Source organism: Somniosus microcephalus, unplaced genomic scaffold, assembly GCF_052327205.1.
Source record: "Somniosus microcephalus isolate GS21.2 unplaced genomic scaffold, FLI_Smic_1.0 unresolved_chr4, whole genome shotgun sequence".
Classification (NCBI taxonomy): domain Eukaryota; kingdom Metazoa; phylum Chordata; class Chondrichthyes; order Squaliformes; family Somniosidae; genus Somniosus; species Somniosus microcephalus.
Genome location: NW_028225182.1, coordinates 46,879,437 through 46,902,865, shown reverse-complemented (window position 1 = coordinate 46,902,865; position 23,429 = coordinate 46,879,437). Strand labels below are relative to the sequence as shown.

General features: G+C 52.2%; 1 protein-coding gene across 3 annotated transcripts in view; it reads left to right on the top strand.

Moving 5' to 3' along the window:
* The window catches only part of LOC147091019 (arrestin red cell), a 301,496-nt gene that overhangs the window by 171,659 nt on the left and 106,408 nt on the right, over positions 1–23,429 (top strand). For all 3 annotated transcript variants that reach the window (XM_085977455.1, XM_085977454.1, XM_085977453.1), the window contains one exon: positions 5,980–6,010. In XM_085977455.1, coding sequence (XP_085833581.1) covers positions 5,980–6,010 — 31 coding nt within the window. The remainder of the gene's footprint in view (positions 1–5,979; positions 6,011–23,429) is intronic.

Here is a 23,429-nt window from a genome sequence, read left to right as displayed (position 1 = left end):
ATGCGTGGTGCAAAAATGTCGCTGACAAAAAAAAGGCAGGAAGCGGTCGCCTTTAAATAGCGCTCCCCCAGTCCCTTCCCGACTGCAAAACGTTCCCCTCAACCTGTCGTTGCTAGCGGCAAGCGGTAAGGCAGGGGGCGCCACTCAATATCCGGTCCAGGGCATTGCACACTCGACTGACGTCACGATCTGCCGCCGCAAAATGTCTGGTCAATTTCGCGAGCAATGCAAACATCGACGCGCCGGGGCGCTAGTTGCTTTGCACCCCATTAGCGCTAACGCGAGGCGCAAAGCAACCGAATTTTTCCCCCAACCTCTCCAGCTCTGGGCTGCCGTTGCAGATTCAGAACGGCACAGCATGGGGCCTGGTTTAGAATGAAATCCTGAGGAATACCGCACCCCCCCCCCCCCCCCCACCCACCCACCCACCCACATCCCCAATCCAATTTTTGTCTTCTCAGACACCTTTTCGAGCTCATCATCTCCTGCCCTCTTCATTGCCAACACAATTACCGGGTACTGAATTTGGATGATCAGCCATGATCGCATTGAATAGCGGAGCAGGCTCGAGGGGCCGAATGGCCTACTCCTGCTCCTATCTTCTATGTTAATTAGATCTATAGGAGTTAAGTAAGGTGGGGGGCAGGGGGCGTGAAGCAGAGGCCAGTTTGGTGCTGGGTTCCGCTTTATGTGGAGGTTCTTTTCAGAATAAAAGACTTGCATTTATGTCGTGCTTTTCATGACCTCAGGACGTCCCAAAGCGCTTGACAGCCCATAGTGAGGTCACTGTTGTAATGTAGGAAACGCGGCAGCCAATTTACGCACAGCAAGCTCCCACAAACAGCAATGTGATGTTGACCAGATAATCTGTTTTTAGGTGTCGGTTGGCGGAGAAATATCGGCCCCAGGACACCGGGGAGAACTCCCCCTGCTCTTCTTCGAAATAGTGGCCGTGGGATCTTTTTGCGTCCACCTGAGAGGGCAGACGGGGGCCTCGGTTTAACGTCTCATCTGTTTAAAAAAAAACGATCACAGATGCAGCCTGACCTGCATTTTCTGATTTAATCTTGGGTTGGGGGAGGGGGAACCAAAACTGAGGGGAACCTAATAAAATCCAAGCTGGGCCATTCAGGAGTGAAATCAGGGAGCACTTTTCCACACACAAGGGTAGTAGAAATCTGAAACACTGTCACCCCCCACTCCCCCTGCCAAAATGGATGCTGGGAGAGAGTTGGAGCTTTTCCAGATTGAGATGGATAGGTTATTGTTGGGTGAGGGAACGGAGGGATATGGGCCCAGAAATTCGGGTCGGGGGGCTTCCCGCGGGTACAAGCCCCCGACCTGCAGTTACATAGCGCGCCGGCCGTTGAGCTGTGGGCCCGCGTGGGATTCCGATCCTGGGCCTGCTCCAACTGCCGGCGCGCAGTGCTTGCGTATCCCAGGGGCGCAGTTAGTTCGATGCGTCCCCTGGGATCATGTGGGCCATGGAGAGCCAATGGCAGCAGGGAATCTGTATTCATAGATTTGACAGGAAGAGCTGTCAAATCTATGAATACAATTCAGCCCCAAAACATCACTAAAACTTCAAATAAATAAAAAAAAAAATCACATTTTTAAAATAACTATAAATTACATAAAATAACTTTTAAACAATAATTAAAATTTTTGAAAAAGTTAATTACAGTTTCTAACGGGGCTAAAAATAAACTTACCGTTCTTTAAAGTATTTAAAAATAATAAACCTGTGGAAAAAATGTTCTAATTTTACTTAATTCACCACTTACCTTGTTAAAAGCAGGCCTTGCGACTGCTTTTTATAAGCGTAGCTGCTGGAGACGTACCCTCCCAGAGAAACCTGCAAAAAAAAACGGAAGTTCCAGGCGTACGCGCTGCCTCTCCGGCGCACGCGTTCGACCTGTGAACCCCTTCCTTTAAGGGAACGGAAGTTCCGGTTTCATGCGCAAAACTGGCACCTTCGTTGGGCCTACGGGTGAGTACACAGCGCGTCCTCACCCATGGGGACCCGAAGTTCTGGGCCATGGAGTTGAGGTGTAGATCAGCTGCGATCTGATAGAATGGTGGAGCGGGCTCGAGGGGCTGAATGGCCTCCTCCTTTTTCCTCATGTTCCCATTGAACCTGAGCAGGTTGTTCAGTAGCTGGTCTGGCTGTGACGGATGAGGCAGCTGTGAAGGATGGTGCAGAAAGGGACAAGTGCAATTAAAAAGTTGTCCACTTCCCCGGATTATCGTTCTGTCAAAAGCCGCAGTTGTCCCGATGCAGTACAGGAAACTCTCGATTTACCGGCACCTAAATAACCGGAAATCTCTGTTAACCAGCAAAATTCAGGAGTAGGTTCAGGTAAGTTTTACTTCATATTAGTGGCCGTTCCTGGATCTGTGGCTGTGTAACTGGGGTTCCTGCACATGTTGCTAAGCAACAGGGAAGCCTGGATTTGTTGCTGTGTACGGAGCTCTCGTACCTTTTAAACTATACCTCTCTGTAATCCGGACTTTTTGATAAACCGGCACCACGCCGGCCCCGTCGGTGCCGGATAATAAACAGTTTCCTGGTACTTTGAATTCATTGCTTTAATTGATCGGAGCAGGAGGGACCAGAGCAGCTCGTGTTGAAATGGGTCAGTGGCCATCAGCGCAATTAACCTTTTGCCATCATAAATGAACAGGCAGCAAATCATGCCGTTGAAAATCTATTAAGCGGGGCTGGGAGCTGCTTCAGAGGGTAACCTTGACACTGTGCTTGGTGTCTGCGACATGTGTGGCTCCCATTAACAAGCCCCAGCCACTATGAGGTTTTTAAAAAATTAATTCACGGGGGATGTGGGCATCGCTGGCAAGGCCAGCATTTATTGCCCATCCCTAGTCGCCCTCGAGAAGGTGGTGGTGAGCCACCGCCTTGAACCGCTGCAGTCCGTGTGGTGAAGGTGCTCCCAAAGTGCTGTTAGGGAGGGAGTTCCAGGATTTTGACCCAGCGACGATGAAGGAACGGCCGATATATTTCTAAGTCAGGATGGCGTGTGACTTGGAGGTGGAACTTGGAGGTGGTGGTGTTCCCATGCGCCTGCTGCCCTATCCTTCTAGGTGGTAGAGGTGCTGCCGAAGAAGCCTTGGCGAGTTGCTGCAGTGCATCTTGTAGATGGTACACACTGCAGCCACGGTGCGCCGGTGGTGGAGGGAGTGAATGTTGAAGTTGGTGGATTGGGTGCCAATCAAGCGGGCTGCTTTATCCTGAATGGTGTCGAGCTTCTTGAGTGTTGTTGGAGCTGCACTCATCCAGGCAAGTGGAGAGTATACCATCACAATCCTGACTTGTGCCTTGTAGATGGTGGAAAGGCTTGGGGGAGCCAGGAGGTGAGACACTTCCTGCAGAATACCCAGCCTCTGACCTGCTCTTGTTGCCACAGTATTTATGTGGCTGGTCCAGTTAAGTTTCTGTACAATGGTGACCCCCAGGATGTTGATGGTGGGGGATTCGGCGATGGTAATGCCATTGAATGTCAAGGGGCGGTGGTTAGACTCTCGCTTGTTGGTTATGTTTATGCGGATGGACTGGAGAAGCTAGGCTTGTTCTCCTTGGAGCAGAGAGGCTGAGAGGGGATTTGACGGAGGTGTTTAAAATCATCCAGGCTGAACCAGACTCTGCGCAACCTTGGCGTCCTATTTGACCCTGAGCTGAGCTTTCGACCCCATATCCTCTCCTCACCAAGACCGCCTACATCCACCACTGTAACATCACCCGTCTCAGCCCCGCCTCAGCCCACCTGCTGCTGAAACCCTCATCCATGAATTTGTTACCGCCGGACTCGACTATTCCAATGCTCTCTTGGCCAACTTCCCACCTTACACCTTCTGAGAGCTTTAACCTCCTACAGTCCTCCAAGATCTCTGCGTTCCTCCAATTCTAGCCTCTTGTTCATCCCCCACAGCCCCTCCCTTCGTCTCGCCATTGACGGCCGTGCTTTCAGCTGCCTAGGCCCTAAGCTCTGGAATCCATAAACCTGTCCGCCACTCCACCTCTCTCTCCCTTAAGACGCTCCTTAGCACCGACCTCTGTGACCAAGCTTTTGGTCACCTGCCCTAATATCTCCTCATGTGGCTCGGTGTCTGGTGATACTCTTGTAAAGCACCTTGGGACGTTTTGCTATGTCGGAGGCGCTAGATAAATGCAAGTGGCTGTAGTTATGTAAGATTTACAGGGGTGATACCAGACCTGAGAGGTTAGAACTATCAGGAAAGACTGAGCAGGCCGGGGCTCTTTTCTCTAGCAAAGAGAAGACTGAGGGGCGACCTGATCGAGGTCTTTAAAATTATGAAGTGGTTTGTAAGGGTAGACGTAGAGAAAATGCTTCCACTTGTGGGGGAGACCAGAATTAGGGGCCATCAATATAAGATGGTCACTAATAAATCCAATCGGGAATTCAGAAGAAACTTCTTTACCCAGAGAGTGGTGAGAATGTGGAACTCGCTCCCACAGGGAGTGGTTGAGGTGAATGACATTTAAGGGAAAGCTAGATAAACACAAGGGAGAAAGGTTCAGCTGATCGTGTTAGATAAAGTAAGGCGGGAGGGGGCTCTGGTGGAGCATAAAACACTGGCACGGACCAGTAGGGGCCCAATGGCCTGTTCCTGTGCTGCAGACTCGATGTCACGTAGGAGAAGATGGCCAGCTACGGTCACTGAGCGACAACGGTCGGTCAGGCTGTTTAGTGCGTCTGTCCGCGCCGCCTGTGGGCATTGACAGAGCCGTGCACTTGCTCTCCGCTGGGCTCTCGCCGTGCTAAAACACCTGCTGCTGCAAACAGAAAGATGAAATGCACTGTGCCTGCGGCTGGCTTGGCAGATGCTGTGTGTACACTGAAGTAGACTGTGAACTTGGCAGCAGTTTCAAAACCGCTCGTATATAATGCTAATGCTTTGAACAACCGAAAGCAGCAGGTAGCTGCTCTGAAGGCACCAATAAATTTTGCTCCCTCCGCTAAACCTGCTGTTGCCTTTTGCCTTGTGTCAATGCAGTCGCCGTGCCCCTTGTAATACGCCACTGTCAATAAATGGGCTTCAGGGAACTGTGGCAACTCCTCCTTCTCCGAAGGAAGCAGGCCAAGAGGTGTGTAATATAGAGACTTTGTATGACTTGGCCTCAGTGGGTGGTGCTTTCTGGCCTCCGAGTCAGCAGGTTGTATGTTCAAGTCCCATTCCAGAGACAGTGCGGCGCTCCCTCAGTACTGCCTCTCCGACAGTGCGGCGCTCCCTCAGTACTGACCCTCCGACAGTGCGCTGCTCCCTCGGTACTGCCCCTCCGACAGTGCGGTGCTCCCTCAGTACCGCCCCTCCGACAGTGCGGCGCTCCCTCAGTACTGCCTCTCCGACAGTGCGGCGCTCCCTCAGTACTGACCCTCTGACAGTGCGCCGCTCCCTCGGTACCGCCCCTCCGACAGTGCGGTGCTCCCTCAGTACCGCCCCTCCGACAGCGCGGCGCTCCCTCAGTACTGCCCCTCCGACGGTGCGCCGCTCCCTCGGTACCGCCCCTCCGACAGTGCGCCGCTCCCTCAGTACTGCCCCTCCGACAGTGCGCCGCTCCCTCGGTACCGCCCCTCCGACAGCGCGGCGCTCCCTCAGTACTGTCCCTCCGACAGTGCGCCGCTCCCTCGGTACCGCCCCTCCGACAGTGCGCCGCTCCCTCAGTACTGCCCCTCCGACAGTGCGCCGCTCCCTCGGTACTGCACTGGGAGTATCCGCCTAGATCTTTGTGCTCCAGTCTCTGGAGTGAGAATTGAACCCACAACCTGCTGGCTCAGAGGCGAGAGGGTGCTGCCCACTGAGCCACGGCCGACAGGTTGTGCCCTAATGGGTATGGGGGGAAATTGAGATGTGATTCTACCCGTAAATTGCTCTGCAAAGTTGTATTTTGTGACAGCGGGAACGTGTGCACTAACTCGTGTTTCTATTTTCTTTGTCTTTCAGGGTGTTTAAAAAGTCCAGTCCAAATTGCAAGGTAAGAGAATTGTGTTTGTCGTCTTCTGCATTGTACAGTCAGCTCCATGCCTTGGAGTGCAAGAACAGGACTTGCATTTCCAAAGCTCCTTTCATGTTCTCAGGATGTCCTAAAGCACTTCTCAGCCAATGACTTGCTTTTGAAATTTTTTTTTTAATTCATTCACGGGATGTGGGCCATCGCTGACGAAGCCGGCATTTATCGCCCGTCCCCAATTGTCCTCAAGATGAGCCCCCTTCTTGACAACCGAGTGGCTCGCTCGGCCATGTCAGAGGGGCAGTTAAGAGTCAACCACATTGCTGTGGTGGCTGGTGTCACACATCGGCCAGACCGGGTGAGGGCGGCAGATTCCCTTTCTCCCTGCCCCCCCCCCTAGATTTCATGTCCATTCCATCACCTACTTTCTCCCCCCCCCCACTCTCCTGAAGGGCCTGACTCTTGCAGGGGAGCCTCTCCATGGGTACTGGGTCATCCTTGGCTACCTCGAGTGGCCATACTTCAAGCAAGAGCCTGGACAGCGAATGTGGCTGGCTTTTTGGTCATGGGAGGGGCAGGCCTACCGATGAACCTTGATGCCGACTTCACCCGATGCCTAGATCAGGCGCGGTTGTTAGCCTTACGTGCTCCCCATGCAAAGGTTCGGTTTGGGGGTCCCCCCTACGTTTTACTAGATAATGATCGCGGGTTTGGGAGGTGCTGCCGAAGAAGCCTTGGCGAGCTGCTGCAGTGCATCTTGTAGATGGCACACACTGCAGCCAGGGTGCGCCGGTGGTGGAGGGAGTGAATGTTTAAGGTGGTGGATGGGGTGGCAATCAAGCGGGGCTGTTTTGTCCTGGATGGTGTCGAGCTTTTGTTGTGTTGTTGGAGCTGCACTCATCCAGGCAAGTGGAGAGTATTCCATCACACTCCTGACTTGCGCCTTGTAGATGGTGGAAAGACTTTGGGGAGTCAGGAGGTGAGACTCTTGCCGCAGAATACCCAGCCTCTGACCTGCTCTTGTTGCCACAGTATTTATGTGGCTGGTCCAGTTAAGTTTCTGGTCAATGGTGACCCCCCAGGTTGATGGTGGGGGATTCGGCGATGGTAATGCCATTGAATATCATGGGGAGGTGGTTAGACTCTCACTTGTTGGAGATAGTCATTGCCTGGCACTTCTGTGGCATGAATGTTACCTGCCACTTAGCAGCCCAAGCCTGGATGTCGTCCAGGTCTTGTTGCATGCGGGCATGGACTGCTTCATTATCTGAGGAGTTGTGAATGGCGCTGAACACTGTGCAGTCATCAGCGAACATCCCCATTTCTGACCTTATGTTGGAGGGAAGGTCATTGATGAAGCAGCTGAAGATGGTTGGGTCTCGGACACTGCCCCGGTGGTGGAGGAAGTGAATGTTTAAGGCGGTGGATGGGGTGCCAATCAAGCGGGCTGCTTTGTCCTGGATGCTCTCGAGCTTCTGTTGTGTTGTTGGAGCTGCACTCATCCAGGCAAGTGGAGAGTGTTCCATCACACTCCTGTAGTCACTAGTGAAAGGCGGCAGACAATATGTGCACAGCAAAATCCCACAAACAGCACTGAATTATATGAGCAGATCATTTGTTTTGCTGTTGGTTGAGAAGATAAATATCAGCCAGGACACCGGGGAGAATGCAAATAGTGCTGTGGGATCTGAACAGGCAGAGAGAGTCTCGGTTTAACGTCACATCTGAAAGACGCCACCTCCGACAGTGCGGCGCTCCCTCAGTGCCGGCACTGGGAGTGTCGGCGTAGATTTTGTGCTCAAGCCTCTGGAGTTGGACTTCAACCCACGACCTTCTGACGAGAGTGTTACCCACCGAGCCAATATGATGCTGGTAAACCTTCTGATACAGATTACGTTGTATAGTGCTGAACCTGTGGAATTCTCTACCACACAAGGCAGTTGAGGCCAATTCATTAAATATATTCAAGAAGGAGTTGGATATATTTCTTAAGGCTAAAGGGATGAAGGGATATGGGGAGAAAGCAGGGACAGGGTACTGAATTTGGATGATCAGCCATGATCTCATTGAATGGCGGAGCAGGCTCGAGGGGCCGAATGGCCTACTCCTGCTCCTAGTTTCTATGTTCGCTATCTTTTAGATCTCCTGTGTTTTGGCCAAAGGTGACTGGAAACCAAGTAGAACCTGAAGTCGGAGAGAGAAGCCTCATGTCAGCTGGGTAGGACCTCTTGGTGCTGCCACAGGTTTGGAAATATAGAGGCTTATCATTTGAACTTTGACCCTTCGATTGGGAACGTTGGGTTCACAGCTCCAGCAGTAAGCTACCAAGCATTCTAGGTTTTGAAGTGATTGGAATAATCCTAAGGCTCCTTGCTCACCACCACCACCCCCCCCACCCTCCTCCGGCTCCCCCGACGACCGTCGTGGCTCGTTACAGTCTGATGTTAAAAGTAGACATAACACCGTAAAGCCCAATCTCCACCACAGCGAGTGAAAGGTTAATTCAGGCGCAGTTGCGAGATGGAATGAGGTGCGACTTCGGTGCGGGTGTGATTGAGAGTTTACCCATCGTAAGGCTGAGCTGATTGCCAGGTCTGGACCTGCCCTGAGTTACACAATCAAAGATTAGGAGATCATAGCAAAAAACAGCAAACTGTGCCGTTTATCTCCTCCAGTATGTGGCCGCAACAACAACTTGTATTTATACAGCACCTTTAACATAGTAAAACGCCCCAGGGCGCCTCACAGGAGCGATTATCAAACAAATATTGGCAACGAGCCACATGAGATATTAGGACAGGTGACCAAAAGCTTGGTCAAAGAGGTAGGTTTCAAGGGGGGTCTTAAAGGAGGAGAGAGAGGTTTAGGGAGGGAATTCCAGAGCTCGGGAACCAGGCTGCTGAAGGCACGGCCGCCAATGGCGGAGCGATGGAAATCGGGGAAGATGCGCAAGAATGGCCAGAACGGGAGGAGCGCAGAGATCTCGGAGGTTTGTGGGGCCGGAGGAGCTTACAGAGAGAGGGACGGAGCGAGGCCGCGGAGGGGATTTGAAAACGAGGATGAGAGTTTTAAAATCGAGGCGTTACCGGGACCAGGAACCAGTGTAGGTCAGCGAGCACAGAGGGGAGGGGGGCGGGGGGGGTGCGGTTGATGGGTGAATGGGACTCGGTGCGAGTTAGGACGTCCACCCAATGTGGGGAAAATGTTTTGCCAAGTTTAGCAGAGATGGAATTCCAGCAGGATGAAAGGGCTCTGGGAGTTGAGGGCTTTGCGTCCAGCTACTCCTTTTGGCTGTGTTCCCCTCGTCAAGACCTGTTTCTGGAGACTGTGGTATATTTTGTTTATTCCTGATATTACTGTGGGTTTTGGCAGCGATGCTCCTTGGGTTTTCTTCTCCAAATAATCAGTAGCTGAGCTTTTCTTCATCCACACTCCAGCCAAGAAGGCAAAGCTAGGCAGCCGCGATACTGCTAAACTGACAAACCGCCCGAGACACTGGTTAGCAGTCATAGGGCAGGATCTTCATTCAGGAGTCGGGTGGGAGGCGGGACTACAACTTTCAGGGTTGTACTCCCGCCTCCATCAAGATACGGCCAATCCGTGCGATTTTAACTTGACTGACCTTGTTGAGCTCGCCCAGCGGGCTCAGCAGGCCGATTAAGGGCCACCCGACAACAGGTGACGTCACAGACTGAAATTTCATCTGTCAAGATGTTTTGATTAATTACTTTTTAACGTGCAGCCGCTGTTGTGTCGGCTAACAGAGGGAGCGCCGCGCTGTCGGAGAGGCAGTACTGAGGGAGCGCCACGCTGTCGGAGGGGCAGTACTGAGGGAGCACCGCACTGTCGGAGGGGCAGTACTGAGGGAGTGCCGCACTGTCGGAGGGGCAGTACTGGGGGAGCGCCGCACTGTCGGAGGGGCAGTACTGAAGAAACACCGCACTGGCGGAGGGGCGGTACTGAGGGAGCCCCGCACTGGCGGAGGGGCAGTACTGAGGGAGCGCCGCACTGTCGGAGGGGCAGTACTGAGGGAGCACCGCACTGTCGGAGGGGCAGTACTGAGGGAGCACTGCACCGTCGGAGGGGCAGTGCTGAGGGAGAGCCGCACTGTCGGAGGGGCAATACTGAGGGAGCACCGCATTGTCGGAGGGGCAGTATTGAGGGAGCGCCGCACTGTCGGAGGGTCAGTACCGAGGAAGCGGCGCACTGTCGGAGGGACAGTACTGAGGGTGCGCCGTACTGTCGGAGGGGCAGTACTGAGGGAGCGCTGCACTGTCGGAGGGGCAGTACTGAGGGAGCATGCACCGTCGGAGGGGCAGTGCTGAGGGAGAGCCGCACTGTTGGAGGGTCAGTACTGACGGAGCACCGCACTGTCGGAGGGGCAGTATTGAGGGAGCGCCGCACTGTCGGAGGGGCAGTACTGAGGGAGCGCCGCACTGTCGGACGGGCAGTACTGAAGGAATACCGCACTGACTGAGGGAGCGCTGCACTGTTGGAGGGGCAGTACTGAAGGAGCGCCGCACTGTCGGAGGGGCAGTATTGAGGGAGCACTGCACTGTCGGAGGGGCAGTACTGAGGGAGCGCCGCATTGTCGGAAGGGCAGTATTGAGGGAGTGCCGCACTGTCGGAGGGTCAGTACTGAGGGAGCGCCGCACTGTCGGAGGGGCATTACTGAGGGAGTGCCAGACTGTTGGAGGGGCAGCACTGAGGGAGCGCCGCACTGTCGGAGGGGCAGTACTGAAGGAGCGCCGCACTGTCGGAGGGGCAGTACTGAGGGAGCGCCGCACTGTCGGAGGGGCAGTACTGAGGGAGCGCCGCACTGTCGGAGGGGCAGTACTGAGGGAGCGCCGCACTGTCGGAGGGACAGTACTGAGGGAGCGCCGCACTGTCGGAGGGGCAGTGCTGAGGGAGCGCCGCACTGTCGGAGGGTCAGTACTGAAGGAGCGCCGCACTGTCGGAGGGGCAGTACTGAGGGAGCGCCGCACTGTCGGAGGTGCGATAAGAATATAATAATTAGAAGCAGGAGTCGGCCATATGGCCCCTTGAGCCTGCTCCGCAATTCAGTAAAATCTTGGCTGATCATCGACCTCAACTCCACTTTCCTGCCTGATCCCTTGATTCTCTTAGTATCCCAAAAATCTATCGATCTCAGCCTTGAATATACTCGACGACTGAGCCTCCACTGCCCCCTGGGGTAGAGATTTGCAAAGATTTCTTTCAGATGGCTGCTTGTTTGGTTGACTTTAAGGATCCGCTGACACAATTGGAAGAGGAGAATTCTCCCGGTGTCGTTAGCCCAAGGCACTGTCTGTATGCCTTGATATTTCCGTGGATAGATCACGTGTGGCAGTATTCGAAGAGTTGGGATGTACTAGTGTCCTGACCAACTACCCCCTGCCCCGCGCACCCTCTGCACCCCACCCCCGCCCCCGTCCCAACCAACACCAGGTCGTTTATCTCATTGCTGTTTGTGGGGCCTTGCTGTGCACAAAATGCCTGCTTTAGTGCCTGCACTGGCAGATAATTCATTGGATAGGGAGAATAAACCTGAAGCAATCCTTCAGATACAGCAGGGCAAGAGGGCGCAGGGTTGTGGGTTGGCATGGGCAGACACACGAGGAAGTACTTTCTCAAACTAGGAGCATGGTCATCCGCGGGTTTCCAAGAAAGGCGATCGAGGGGCCGAGCATTGGGCCGGTTTAAGAATCCTGCTGGGTACAGCCGTGGTGGGGGCGGGGGCGGGGAGACGGCAGGATTGGGACCAAACTCAGGTCGCCAACTTTGCTTGGATGTATTCATCACATGACCTCCCGTCGCCAACTGCCCCGCCCCCCCCCTCGCCACTCTCCCCCGCCATTGGTCGCCTGACCCGCCAATCCTCACAACGCCCTGCCCCCCCCGCCCCCCCCCCCCCTACTTTCGTACGGCCAATCGGAAAGCGAACAGTCTCCTCTTTACCCAATCGGATGACCCTCCACGACCTTTCTTTCCTCCTCCTCCAATGTTTTTAGAACTGGCAAACCGAACCGTTCAAAAGAAAAATGAATAAAAAAACACACTTTATTAATGCTCCTTCTGATTTTTCTACCTGGGCTTTTGCTCGGAGCAGTGTCCTGGAGATTAACCTTCAATTCCTGGATTCTCCGGGCCAATCCTGGAGTGTCGGCAAACCCCCTCGATCGAATAGCTTCCTTCGCCTGCGCCAACCTTGTTATCCTTTTGTCCGCAGACAAGAGCGTGGCGACGTGTGGCCAGCCTTTAACCAGGGCTGGAAAGGGGGTCCACTGAAGATCCCAATAATTTTTAAGCCTAGGATTGTTACGGCCGGTGTGTGCGTGTACCACTCGCCGCCAGATTTCTTCCATGGCATTGAGAGGATTGGTTGTGGCTTTCACTCCAGCCTGGTGTCGTAGAGTGAAAGGTTCTCCTCAGACATGACCGAGCATCATAGAATGGCACAGCACAGAAGGAGGCTGTTCGGCCCATCGTACCTGCGCCGGCTCTTTGAACGAGCTCTCCAATTAATCCCACTCCCCCCTGCTCTTTCCCCAGAACCCTGCAAAATCCGCCCGCCCCCCTTCCCCCCCCCCCCCCACTTCAAGTATTTACCCAATTCTCTTTTGAAAGTTACTATTGAATCTGCTCCCACCGCCCTTTCAGGCTGCGGGCTCCAGAACATCATAGAAACATAGAAGATAGGAGCAGGAGTAGGCCATTCGGCCCCTCGAGCCTGCTCCGCCATTTAATGAGATCATGGCTGATCATCCAAACTCAGTACCCTGTCCCTGCCTTCTCCCCATATCCCTTGATCCCTTTAGCCTTAAGAAATATATCCAACTCCTTCTTGAATACATTTAATGAATTGGCCGCTACTGCCTTCTGTGGTAGAGAATTCCACAGGTTCACCACTCTCTGGGTGAAGAAATTCCTCCTCATCTCAGTCCTAAATGGCTTACCCCTTATCCTTAGACTGTGACCCCTGGATCTGGACTCCCCGCCATCGGGAACATCCTTCCTGCATCTAGTCTGTCTCGTCCTGTTAGAATTTAATATCATAACTTGGCTATGTAAAAAAAATTCTCCTCATCTCCCCTTCTGCTTCTTTTGCCAATTATCTTAAATCATAGAAATTTATGGCCATTCGGCCCATCATCTCTGTGCCGGCCGACAAAGAGCGATCCAGCCTAATCCCACTTTCCCGCTCTTGGTCCGTAGCCCTGCAGGTTACGGCACTTCAAGTGCAGATCCAAGTACTTTTTAAATGTGATGAGGGTCTCTGCCTCTACCACCCTCTCAGGCAGTGAGTTCCAGACCCCCACCACCCTCTGGGTGAAAATTATTTCTGCTCAAATCCCCTCTAAACCGCCGACCAATTACTTTAAATCGATGCCCCCTGGTTATTGACCTCCCTGCTAAGGGAAATGGGTCCTTCCTGTCCACTCTATCTAGGCCTCTCATCATTTTATACACCTCAATAAGGTCTCCCCTCAGCCTCCTCTGTTCCAAAGAAAACAACCCCAGCCTTTTCCAATCTTTCCTCAGAGCTAAAATTCCCCAGTCCTGGCAACATCCTCATAAATCTCCTCTGTACCCTCTCCAGTGCGATCACATCTTTCCTGTAATGTGGTGACCAGAACTGCACGCAGTATTCTAGCTGAGGCCTAACTATTGTCTATACAGTTGAAGCATAATCCCCCCTGCTCTTGTATTCTATGCCTTGACTAATAAAGGCAAGCATTCCGTATGCCGCCTTAACCACCTTTTCTACCTGTCCTGCTACCTTCAGGGATCTGTGGACATGCACTCCAAGGTCCCTCTGATCTTCTGCACTTCTCACTGTCCTACCAGTTATTGTGTATTCCCTTGCCTTGTTAGCCCTCCCCAAATGCATCACCTCACACTTCTCCAGATTGAATTCCATTTGCCACTGTTCTGCCCACCAGACCAGTCCACTGATATCTTCCTGCAGTCTACAGCTTTCTTCCTCACTATCAACCACACGGCCAACTTTTGTATCATCTGCAAACTTCTTAATCGTGCACCCGACATTGTAGGCTAACTCATTGATATATACCACAAAAAGCAAGGGATCCAGTGCTGAGCCCTGTGGAACCCCACTGGAAACAGCTTTTTAGACACAAACACCCTTCGACCATTACCCTTTGCTTCCTGCCGCTGAACCTATTTTGGATCCAACTTGCCACTTGCCCTTGGATCCCATGAGCTTTTACTTTTCTGACCAACCTGCCATGTGGGACCTTGTCAAAAGCCTCGCTAAAATCCATATAGACTACATCAAACGTGCTACCTTCATCGACCCTCCTTGTTACCACCTCAAAAAAAAAAAAAAAATTCAATCAAGTTAGTCAGACACAACCTTCCCGTAACAAATCCATGCTGACTGACTGTCCTTGATTAATCCATGCCTTTCTAAATGACGATTAATACTGTCCCTCAGAACTTTTCCCCAGTAATTTGCCCACCACCGAGGTTAGGCTGACTAGCCTGTAATCTGTGTCCTCTGGTTACCGACCCTCCTGCCAGTGGAAACAGTTTCTCCTTATTTACTCTACCAGAATCCCTTCATGATTTTAAATGCCTCTATTAAATCTTCCCTTAACCTGCTCAGCTCAAAGGAGAACAACCCCAGCTTCTCCAGTCTCTCCACGTAACTGAAGTCCCTCATCCCTGGTACCATTCTGGTCAATCTCCCCTTAACCTTCTCTGCTCGAAGGAGAACAACCCCAGCTTCTCCAGTCTCTCCACATCACTGAAGTCCCTCATCCCTGGCACCATTCTGGTAAAAAAATAGTACTTTTGTTAGAGTAAAAGAGGTGCTTGGTTTAGGGGCTGGTGTTATAGATTTGAGCCTTGCTTTGCACGTTGAGCAGCAAATGTTTCAGTAAGTAGCTGAAATGTTTTGTTGGACGAGCTGCATTTGCTGCTGAGGCACCGATCAACTATTGGTGAGTGAGAGCGCACTGTGTTTCGCCTGCACTGTTCCCTCTACAGATCAGACTCCCACTGCTTCTGAAGCGGGTGGGGGTTGTATGTGATTGATGCTCAAGGCAAGGGCTGCCAACGAGATGAAAGTTCCACACCGAGCATTATCTGTGCAGCTTCTGAAGCTGTCTATTCAGCTGCCAACAGCCTTGACATTTAGATTTGTGAAGATTTACGGAGAGGGTGTTTTTTTTTTCTTCCCTCTTTCTGCATTGTACACAGCGCCGGGTTGCGAAGGAGGAATTCGCGTATTCCTGTATCGGTAACCTTTTCTTGACATTCAGTTTCTGCCTCGCAGACAAATAACTCGGCCCCGGCCTTTTGTCGAGTTAAACAAAGCAGCAACTTTTGGGTGTTCGGCGCATTTCAAAAACCTCATCGAATCTTACAGCACGGGAGGAGGCCATTCGGCCTGTCGTGCCTGTGCCGGCTCTCTGAAAGAGCGGTCCAGTTTAGTCCCACACCTCCGCTTTCTCCCCATAGCCCTGCAACTTAATCCTCCAAGTACAGTACAGTTCAGTACTGAGGGAGCGCCGCACTGTCGGAGGGGCAGTACTGAGGGAGCGCCGCACTGTCGGAGGGGCAGTACAGAGGGAGTGCCGCACTGTCGGAGGGGCAGTACTGAGGGAGCGCCGCACTGTCGGAGGGGCCGTACTGAGGGAGCGCCGCACTGTCGGAGGGACAGTACTGAGTACTGAGTACTGATTCCACCTCATCTCTGTCCTAAATGGCTTACCCCTTATCTTTAGACTGTGACCCCTGGTTCTGGACTCCCCCGCCATCGGGAACATCCTTCCTGCATCTAGCCTGTCTAGTCCTGTTAGAATTATATAAGTTTCAATGAGATCCCCTCTCATTCTTCTAAACTTCAGCGAGTATAAGCCCAATCGACCCAATCTCTCCTCATACATCATTCCTGCCATCCCAGGTATCAGCCTGGTGAATCTTCGCTGCACTCCCTCCATGGCAAGAACATCCTTCCTCAGATAAGGCGACCAAAACTGCACACAATACTCAAGATGTGGTCTCACCAAGGCCCTGTACAACTGCATTCCTACATTACATGCAGAGACTACACTTCAAGAAGTACTTCCTTTGCGCTTCGGGACGCCCCGTGGCAGTAAAAGGGCACTAGAGAAATGCAAGCCTTTCTTTAATAGCTGTCTGCAACGGTGACGCGACTATGGGGAAGGAAAGCCGTCTGCAGTAACTCCAGCCAGCTCGGACGCAACACGTCAAAGCAGCGCTGAAACTACAAAACACCAGGGCGCTTGGCTCAGCTGCCAGAGGAGGTGGTGAGCAGCGGGAGGGGAGCCTGTTCTGCAGCTCAACCCGACTCTCGGCTTCCTCAGAAGAAACTTCTTCAACCCAACGTGCATTTATACAGCGCCTTTAACGTCCCAAGGCGCTTCACAGGGGCGATTATCAAACAAAATCTGACACCCAGCCACATAAGGAGATATTAGGGCTGATCATAGAATGGTTACAGCACAGGAGGAGGCCAGTCGGCCCACCGAACCTATGCCGGCTCTCTCATATGGGTGACTAAAAGCTTGGTCAACTAGGTAGGCTTTAAGGAGCGTCTTAAAAGGTGGAGAGAGAGGCGGAGAGGTTTCGGGAGGGAATTCCAGAGCTTAGGGCCCAGACAGCTGAAGGCACGGCCGCCAATGGTGGAGCGATTAAAATCGGGAGGTTGTGCAAGAGGCCAGAATTGGAGGAGCGCCGAGATCTCGGGGTGGGGGGGTTGAGGGGCTGGAGGAGGTTACAGAGATAGGGAGGGAGGGGAGGCGAGGCCGTGGAGGGATTTGAAAACAAGGATCAGAATTTTAAAATCGAGGCATTGCTTAACCCAGAGAGTGGTGAGAATGTGGGACTCGCTACCACAGGGAGTGGTCGAGGCAAATTGCACAGATGCATTTAAGGGGAAGCTGGATAAACACACGAGAAGGGGCAGTGGAAAGGAACAGAAGGGTCTGTTGATGGGAGTTAGAAGTAGGAGTGGGAGGAGGCTCGTGTGGAGCACAAACACCGGCACGGACCAGTTGGGCCGAATGGCCGGTTTCTGTGCTGTAAATGCTTTGTAAGCTACTGGGGAGCGCAGCCGAAAACAAACTGCACAACTTCGCAACAGTCTCCAGAATCGCGATACGGGTTTCCATTCCTGTTGAACTGCAAGGAATCCCATCAGAAAGGGAAGTGCCCTTCACAGTCAACTTGGGTGAGTTGCGGCAGTACTTCGGGGGGTGTAGGGGAAAAGAGAATAAAATAAGCTCCGGCTTTTAGTTAGCACCTTCCCCCGACACCACCAAAGCAGCTGGGTCATCTGCCCTAAATGTCTCTTCATCTGGCTTGGCGTCAAATTTTGGCGTGACGGTCGCTCCCCTGAAGCGAGGGGGGCCCCCGTGCCCCTTTTCCTCCTGGCTCCACACTTGCTGAAAAACTGTTCACCTCTTAAGCATCTTCCCGTTCTGCTGAAAGGTCGACAGCCTGAAGCATTCGCTCATCTTCCTGGGCTGATACCTGGGATGGCAGGAATGACGTACGAGGAGAGATTGGGTCGATTGGGCTTATACTCACTGGAGTTCAGAAGAATGAGAGGGGATCTCATTGAAACTTATAAAATTTGGAGTGGACAGACTAGATGCAGGAAGGATGTTCCCGATGGTCGGGGAGTCCAGAACCAGGGGTCACAGTCTAAGGATAAGGGGTAAGCCATTTAGGACAGAGATGAGGAGGAATTTCTTCACCCAGAGAGTGGTGAACCTGTGGAATTCTCTGCCACAGAAGGCAGTTGAGGCCAATTCATTAAATATATTCAAGAAGGAGTTAGATATATTTCTTAAGGCTAAAGGGATCAAGGGTTATGGGGAGAAGGCAGGGACATGGTACTGAATTTGGATGATCAGCCATGATCTCATTGAATGGCGGAGCAGGCTCGAGGGGCCGAATGGCCTACTCCTGCTCCTATCTTCTATGTTTCTATGTTTCTTCCACTCTTCACGGCTGCTCCCTGACCTGCTGGGTCTGTTCAGCATTTTTTCTGCTTATACTGCAGGAGCTTTCAAGATGCTGATACAGTGTCGGGGGGGGGGGGGGAAGGGAGGCTCCCGAGGACAGGTAGGCATCTTTACCTGCCCTGACAAGTACTGCCAGTTTTTTTTTAGGACCCGACCCGCCGGGAGCGGCTGGAGTTGCAGGGCCAGCTGAACCTGCAGTGGGATCGACAGCCTCTTGGCCACCAAACCCCAGCCCTCCCCCAGGTGGCTACACCAGGAGCTGCCCACAATGGTGGACCTTCTCCTGGAGTCTACGTCACAGGCTCCAAGGGCCCCGCTCCCGCCATTGGTCGCCCAACACGTCCATCCCTGCGGTGCCCCACCTACCCACAGCCGACTGGAAAGAAAGACTCCCATTTCTCCAGCGCCTTTCACGACCACCGGATGTCCCAAAAATGCTTTACAGCAAATGAAGTACTTTTCGAAGTGCAGTCACTGTTGTAATGTAGGAATCAAGGTAGCCAATTTGCACACAGCAAGATCCCATTAAACAACGCTGAAATAAATGATGAGGTAATCTGTTTTTAGTGAAATTGGTTAAGGGATAAATATTGGCCCCAGGACACCGGGGAGAATTCCCCCTGCTCTTCTTCGGAATGGTGCCTGTGGGATCTTTTACGTCCACCTCAGTACTGCCCCACCGACAGTGTGGCGCTCCATCAGCACTGCCCCTCCGACAGTGCGCCGCTCCCTCAGGACTGACCCCTCGACAGTGCGGCGCTCCCTCAGTACTGCCCCTCCGACAGTGCGGCGCTCCCTCAGTACTGCCCCTCCGACAGTGCGGCGCTCCCTCAGTACTGACCCCTCGACAGTGCGGCGCTCCCTCAGTACTGCCCCTCCGACAGTGCGGCGCTCCCTCAGTACTGCCCCTCCGACAGTGCGGCGCTCCCTCAGCACTGCTCCCCCGACCATCGGGAACATCCTTCTTGCATCTAATTTGTCCAGTCCTGTTAGAATTTTATTAGTTTCAATGAGATCCCCTCTCATTCTTCTAAACTCCAGCGAGTATAAGCCCAATCGACCCAATCTCTCCTCGTACGTCATTCCTGCCATCCCAGGTATCAGTCTGGTTGCACGAAACCAGGACTTTCGTTGGCCAGACGGGTGAGTACACAGCGCGCACTCACCCGTGGGGACCCGAATTTCTGGCCCAACGTGTTGTCCTGTGACGTTCTACCACCACAGTGAGCAATTGCCACAACAGCGCCACATGGCGGTCAGATGCCGCCATGACATATGCACAACGTTTGTGGTTTACCAGCTGATGCCGTGATCCAGGTGAGCCTGATCACTGCGGAGAAATGTCCTGCCGCCCGGCGGTAATGTTAACCCAGCCCGTCCTGTCAGAAACCAATGGGATCGGGTGTGCCGCTGTTTTCAACTCTCTGCCGTGGCCTCCAGCCCCACTCCAGAGGCTCGGGCTCATATTCCAGGCCAGCGTTCCCAGTGTAGTACAGGAAACTTTTTTTATCCGGGACCGGCATGGTGCCGGTTTATCAAAAAGTCCGGATTACAGAGAGTTATAGTTAAAAGGTACGTAAGCTCCGTGCACAGCAACAAATCCAGGCTTCCCCGTTGCTTAGCAGCAAGTGCAGGAACCCCCGATTACACAGCCAAAAATCAAGAAACGGGCACTAATATGAAGAGGAACTTAACTGAACCTACTCCTGAATTTTGCCGGTTAACCGAGATTTCCGGTTGTTTGGGTGCCGGTAAATCGAGAGTTTCCTGTATTGAGGCAGTATGGGTGGTGCCGTCTTTCAGGTGAGACGTTAAACCGAGGCCGCCCTCCCGCCTGCTCACTCAGCTGAGCGTAAAAGTTCACGCGGACTTATCCCGAAGAAGCGCAGGGGCGTTCTCCCTCCCCGGTCTCCTGGGCCAATATCTGTCCCACAACCTGGAATGGGTTGCATCATTTGCCGACATAGTGAATCCTCCCAAGGCTTTTCACAGGAGCCATTATCAGACAGAATGCGACACCGAGACACACAAGGAGATATTGGGGCAGCTGGCCAGAAGCTTGGTCAAAGAGGTGGGTTTTAAGGAGCGTCTTAAAATAGGAGGGTGGGAGGCGGAGAGGTTTAGGGGGTGGGGGGGCGGTGGGATTTCAGAACTTGGGGCCCAGGCAGCTGAAGGCACGACCGTCAATGGCGGGGTGAAGGACGTGGGGCTTGCGCAAGAGGCCCGAGTTGTAGGAACGCAGAGATCTGGGAGGGTAGTAGTGCTGGCGGAGTACAGAAGATTAACGGGTGAGCTAATCAAGGTGTTTAAGATGATTAAAGGAGTTGATAGTTTCTCTATCGACCCTATTTCCTCTAGTGGGGGGGGGGAGGGGGGGAGTCCAGAACATGGGGGCATCACCTTACAATTAGAGCCAGGCCGTTCAGGGGTGATGTCAGGAAGCACTTCTTCACACACAGGCTTGTAAACTTGAGGTCATCCAAAACTCGGCTGCCCGTGTCCCAACTCGCACCAAGTCCCGTTCCTCCATCACCCCCTGTGCTCGCTGACCTACATTGGCCCCCGGTTAAGTAGCGCCTCGATTTCAAAATTCTCATCCTTGTTTTCAAATCCCTCCATGGCCTCGCCCCTCCCTATCTCTGTAATCTCCTCCAGCCCCACAACCCCGAGATATCTGCGCTCCTCTAATTCTGCCCTCTTGAGCATCCCTGATTATAATCACTCCACCATCGGCGGCCGTGCCTTCTGTTGCCTGGGCCCTAAGCTCTGGAATTCCCTCCCTAAACCTCTCCGCCTCGCTACCTCTCTCTCCTCCTTTTAAGACGCTCCTTAAAACATATCTTTTTGACCAAGCTTTTGGTCACCTGCCCTAATTTATCCTTATGTGGCTCGGTGTTAAATTTGTTGCCTTAAAATACTCCTGTGCAGCACCTTGGGACGTTTTACTATGTTAAAGGCGCCATATAAATACAAGTTGTTGTTGTGGGGCTGAATGGCCTACTCCTGTCCACTAATGGAGTCGACCCCTGGGGCGACTCCGATTGAGGCAGAAACACTGGAATCATTTAGGAAACCGGATGCAGTCAGGGCTGTCGCATGTTTCCGACGGGATGAGCGGGAATGGAGAGAATGGGCTTTCCTCATCCGGTAACTCGCCTTGCAAAGGTGACGGAGGGGCTCACAGCTGGCAGCCAAGCAGATACTGGGTGTGCCCACAACGAGTCAGACTTTGCACAGTCTCCGCAGGAGCCCGCGACGTTTTGCCCCGACTGCCCTCCCTCCTCCCCCTCCTGGGTTGAGAACTTGAGTTGCCAATTAACAGAAGTTGCCGTTGTGAATTATCCGATGCTGCAATCTTGTTGTACGAGGCCCCTTGGGTCGGAGCGATCATAATATGATCGAATTCTTCATTAAGATGGAGAATGAAGTCGTTGACTCAGAGACAAGGGTCCTCAATTTAAATAAAGGAAACTACGATGGTCTGAGGAGCGAGTTGGGTAGGATTGAGTGGGGAATGGCGCTCAAAGGGTTGACGGTGGATAGGCAATGGCAAACATTCAAAGACCGAATGGATGAGCTACAGAATTTGTTCATCCCAGTTTGGCATAAAAATAAAACAAAAAAGGTGACTCAACCGTGGCTAACAAGGGAAATTAGGGATAGCATAAGATCCAAGGAGAGGACATATAAATTGGCTAGAAAAAGCAATAATCCTGAGGATTGGGAGCAGTTTAGGAGTCAACAAAGGAGGACTAAGGGATTAATTAAGAAAGGGAAAATAGAATATGAGAGTAAGCTTTCAGGGAACATAAAAACTGACTGTAAAAGCTTTTATAGATATGTGAAGAGAAAAAGATTGGTGAAGTCAAGCGTAGGTCCCTTGCAGTCAGAATCAGGGGAATTTATAATGGGAAACAAGGAAATGGCAGACCAACTAAATACATACTTTGGTTCTGTCTTCACAAAGGAGGACACAAATAAACTCCCAGAGATGCCGGGGAACATAGGGTCTGATGAAAGAGAGGAACTGAAAGAAATCAGTATTTGTAGGAAAATGGTGTTAGGAGAATTGATGGGACTGAAGGCCGATAAATCCCCAGGGCCTGATGGTCTACATCCCAGGGTACTTAAGGAAGTGACCCTAGAGATAGTAGATGCATTACTGGTCATCTTCCAGAACTCGATAGACTCTGGAACGGTACCCATGGATTGGAGGGTAGCTAATGTTACCCCACTATTCAAAAAAGGTGGTAGAGAAAAAGCGGGGAATTATAGACCGGTAAGCCTGACATTGGTAGTGGGGAAAATGCTAGAGTCTATTATAAAAGATGTAATAGCAGAGCACTTGGAAAGCAGTGACAGGATTGGACAAAGTCAACATGGATTTACAAAAGGTAAATCATGCTTGACTAATCTACTGGAATTTTTTGAGGATGTAACTGGTAAAATAGGTAAGGGAGAACCAGTGGATGTGGTGTATTTGGACTTTCAGAAGGCTTTCGATAAGGTCCCACATAAGAGATTAGCGTGCAAAATTAAGGCACATGGGATTGGGGGCAAGGTATTGACTTGGGTAGAGAACTGGTTGGCGGACAGAAAGCAAAGAGTTGGAATAAACGGGTCGTTTTCTGAGTGGCAAGCAGTGACTAGTGGGGTACCGCAAGGATCGGTCCTAGGACCCCAGCTGTTCACAATATATATTAATGATCTGGACGAGGGAATTGGATGTAATATCTCCAAATTTGCAGATGACACAAAGCTGGGCGGGAGGGTAAGCTGCGAGGAGGATGTCGGGAAACTCCAGTACGATTTGGACAGGTTGGGTGATTGGGCAGAAACATGGCAAATGCACGATAATGTGGATAAATGTGAGGTTATCCACTGGTGGCAAAAACAGGAAGGCAGATTATTATTTGAATGACAATAGATTGGGAGAAGGGGAAGTGCAAAGAGACCTGGGTGTCCTTGTGCACCAGTCGCTGAAGGTAAGCATGCAGGTGCAGCAGGCGGTTAAGAAGGCAAATGGTATGTTGGCCTTCGTAGCAAGAGGGTTCGAGTACAGGAACAAGGATGTCTTGCTACAGTTGTACAGGGCCTTGGTGAGACCGCACCTTGAGTATTGTGTGCAGTTTTGGTCGCCTTATCTGAGGAAGGACGTTCTTGCCATGGAGGGAGTGCAGCGAAGATTCACCAGGCTGATACCTGGGATGGCAGGAATGACATATGAGGAGAGATTGTGTCGATTGGGCTTATACTCGCTGGAGTTTAGAAGATTGAGAGGGGATCTCATCGAAACCTATAAAATTCTGTCAGGTCTGGACAGACTAGATGCAGGAAGGATGTTTCTGATGGCCGGGGAGTCCAGAACCAGGGGTCATAGTCTAAGGATAAGGGGTAAGCCATTTAGGACTGAAATGAGGAGG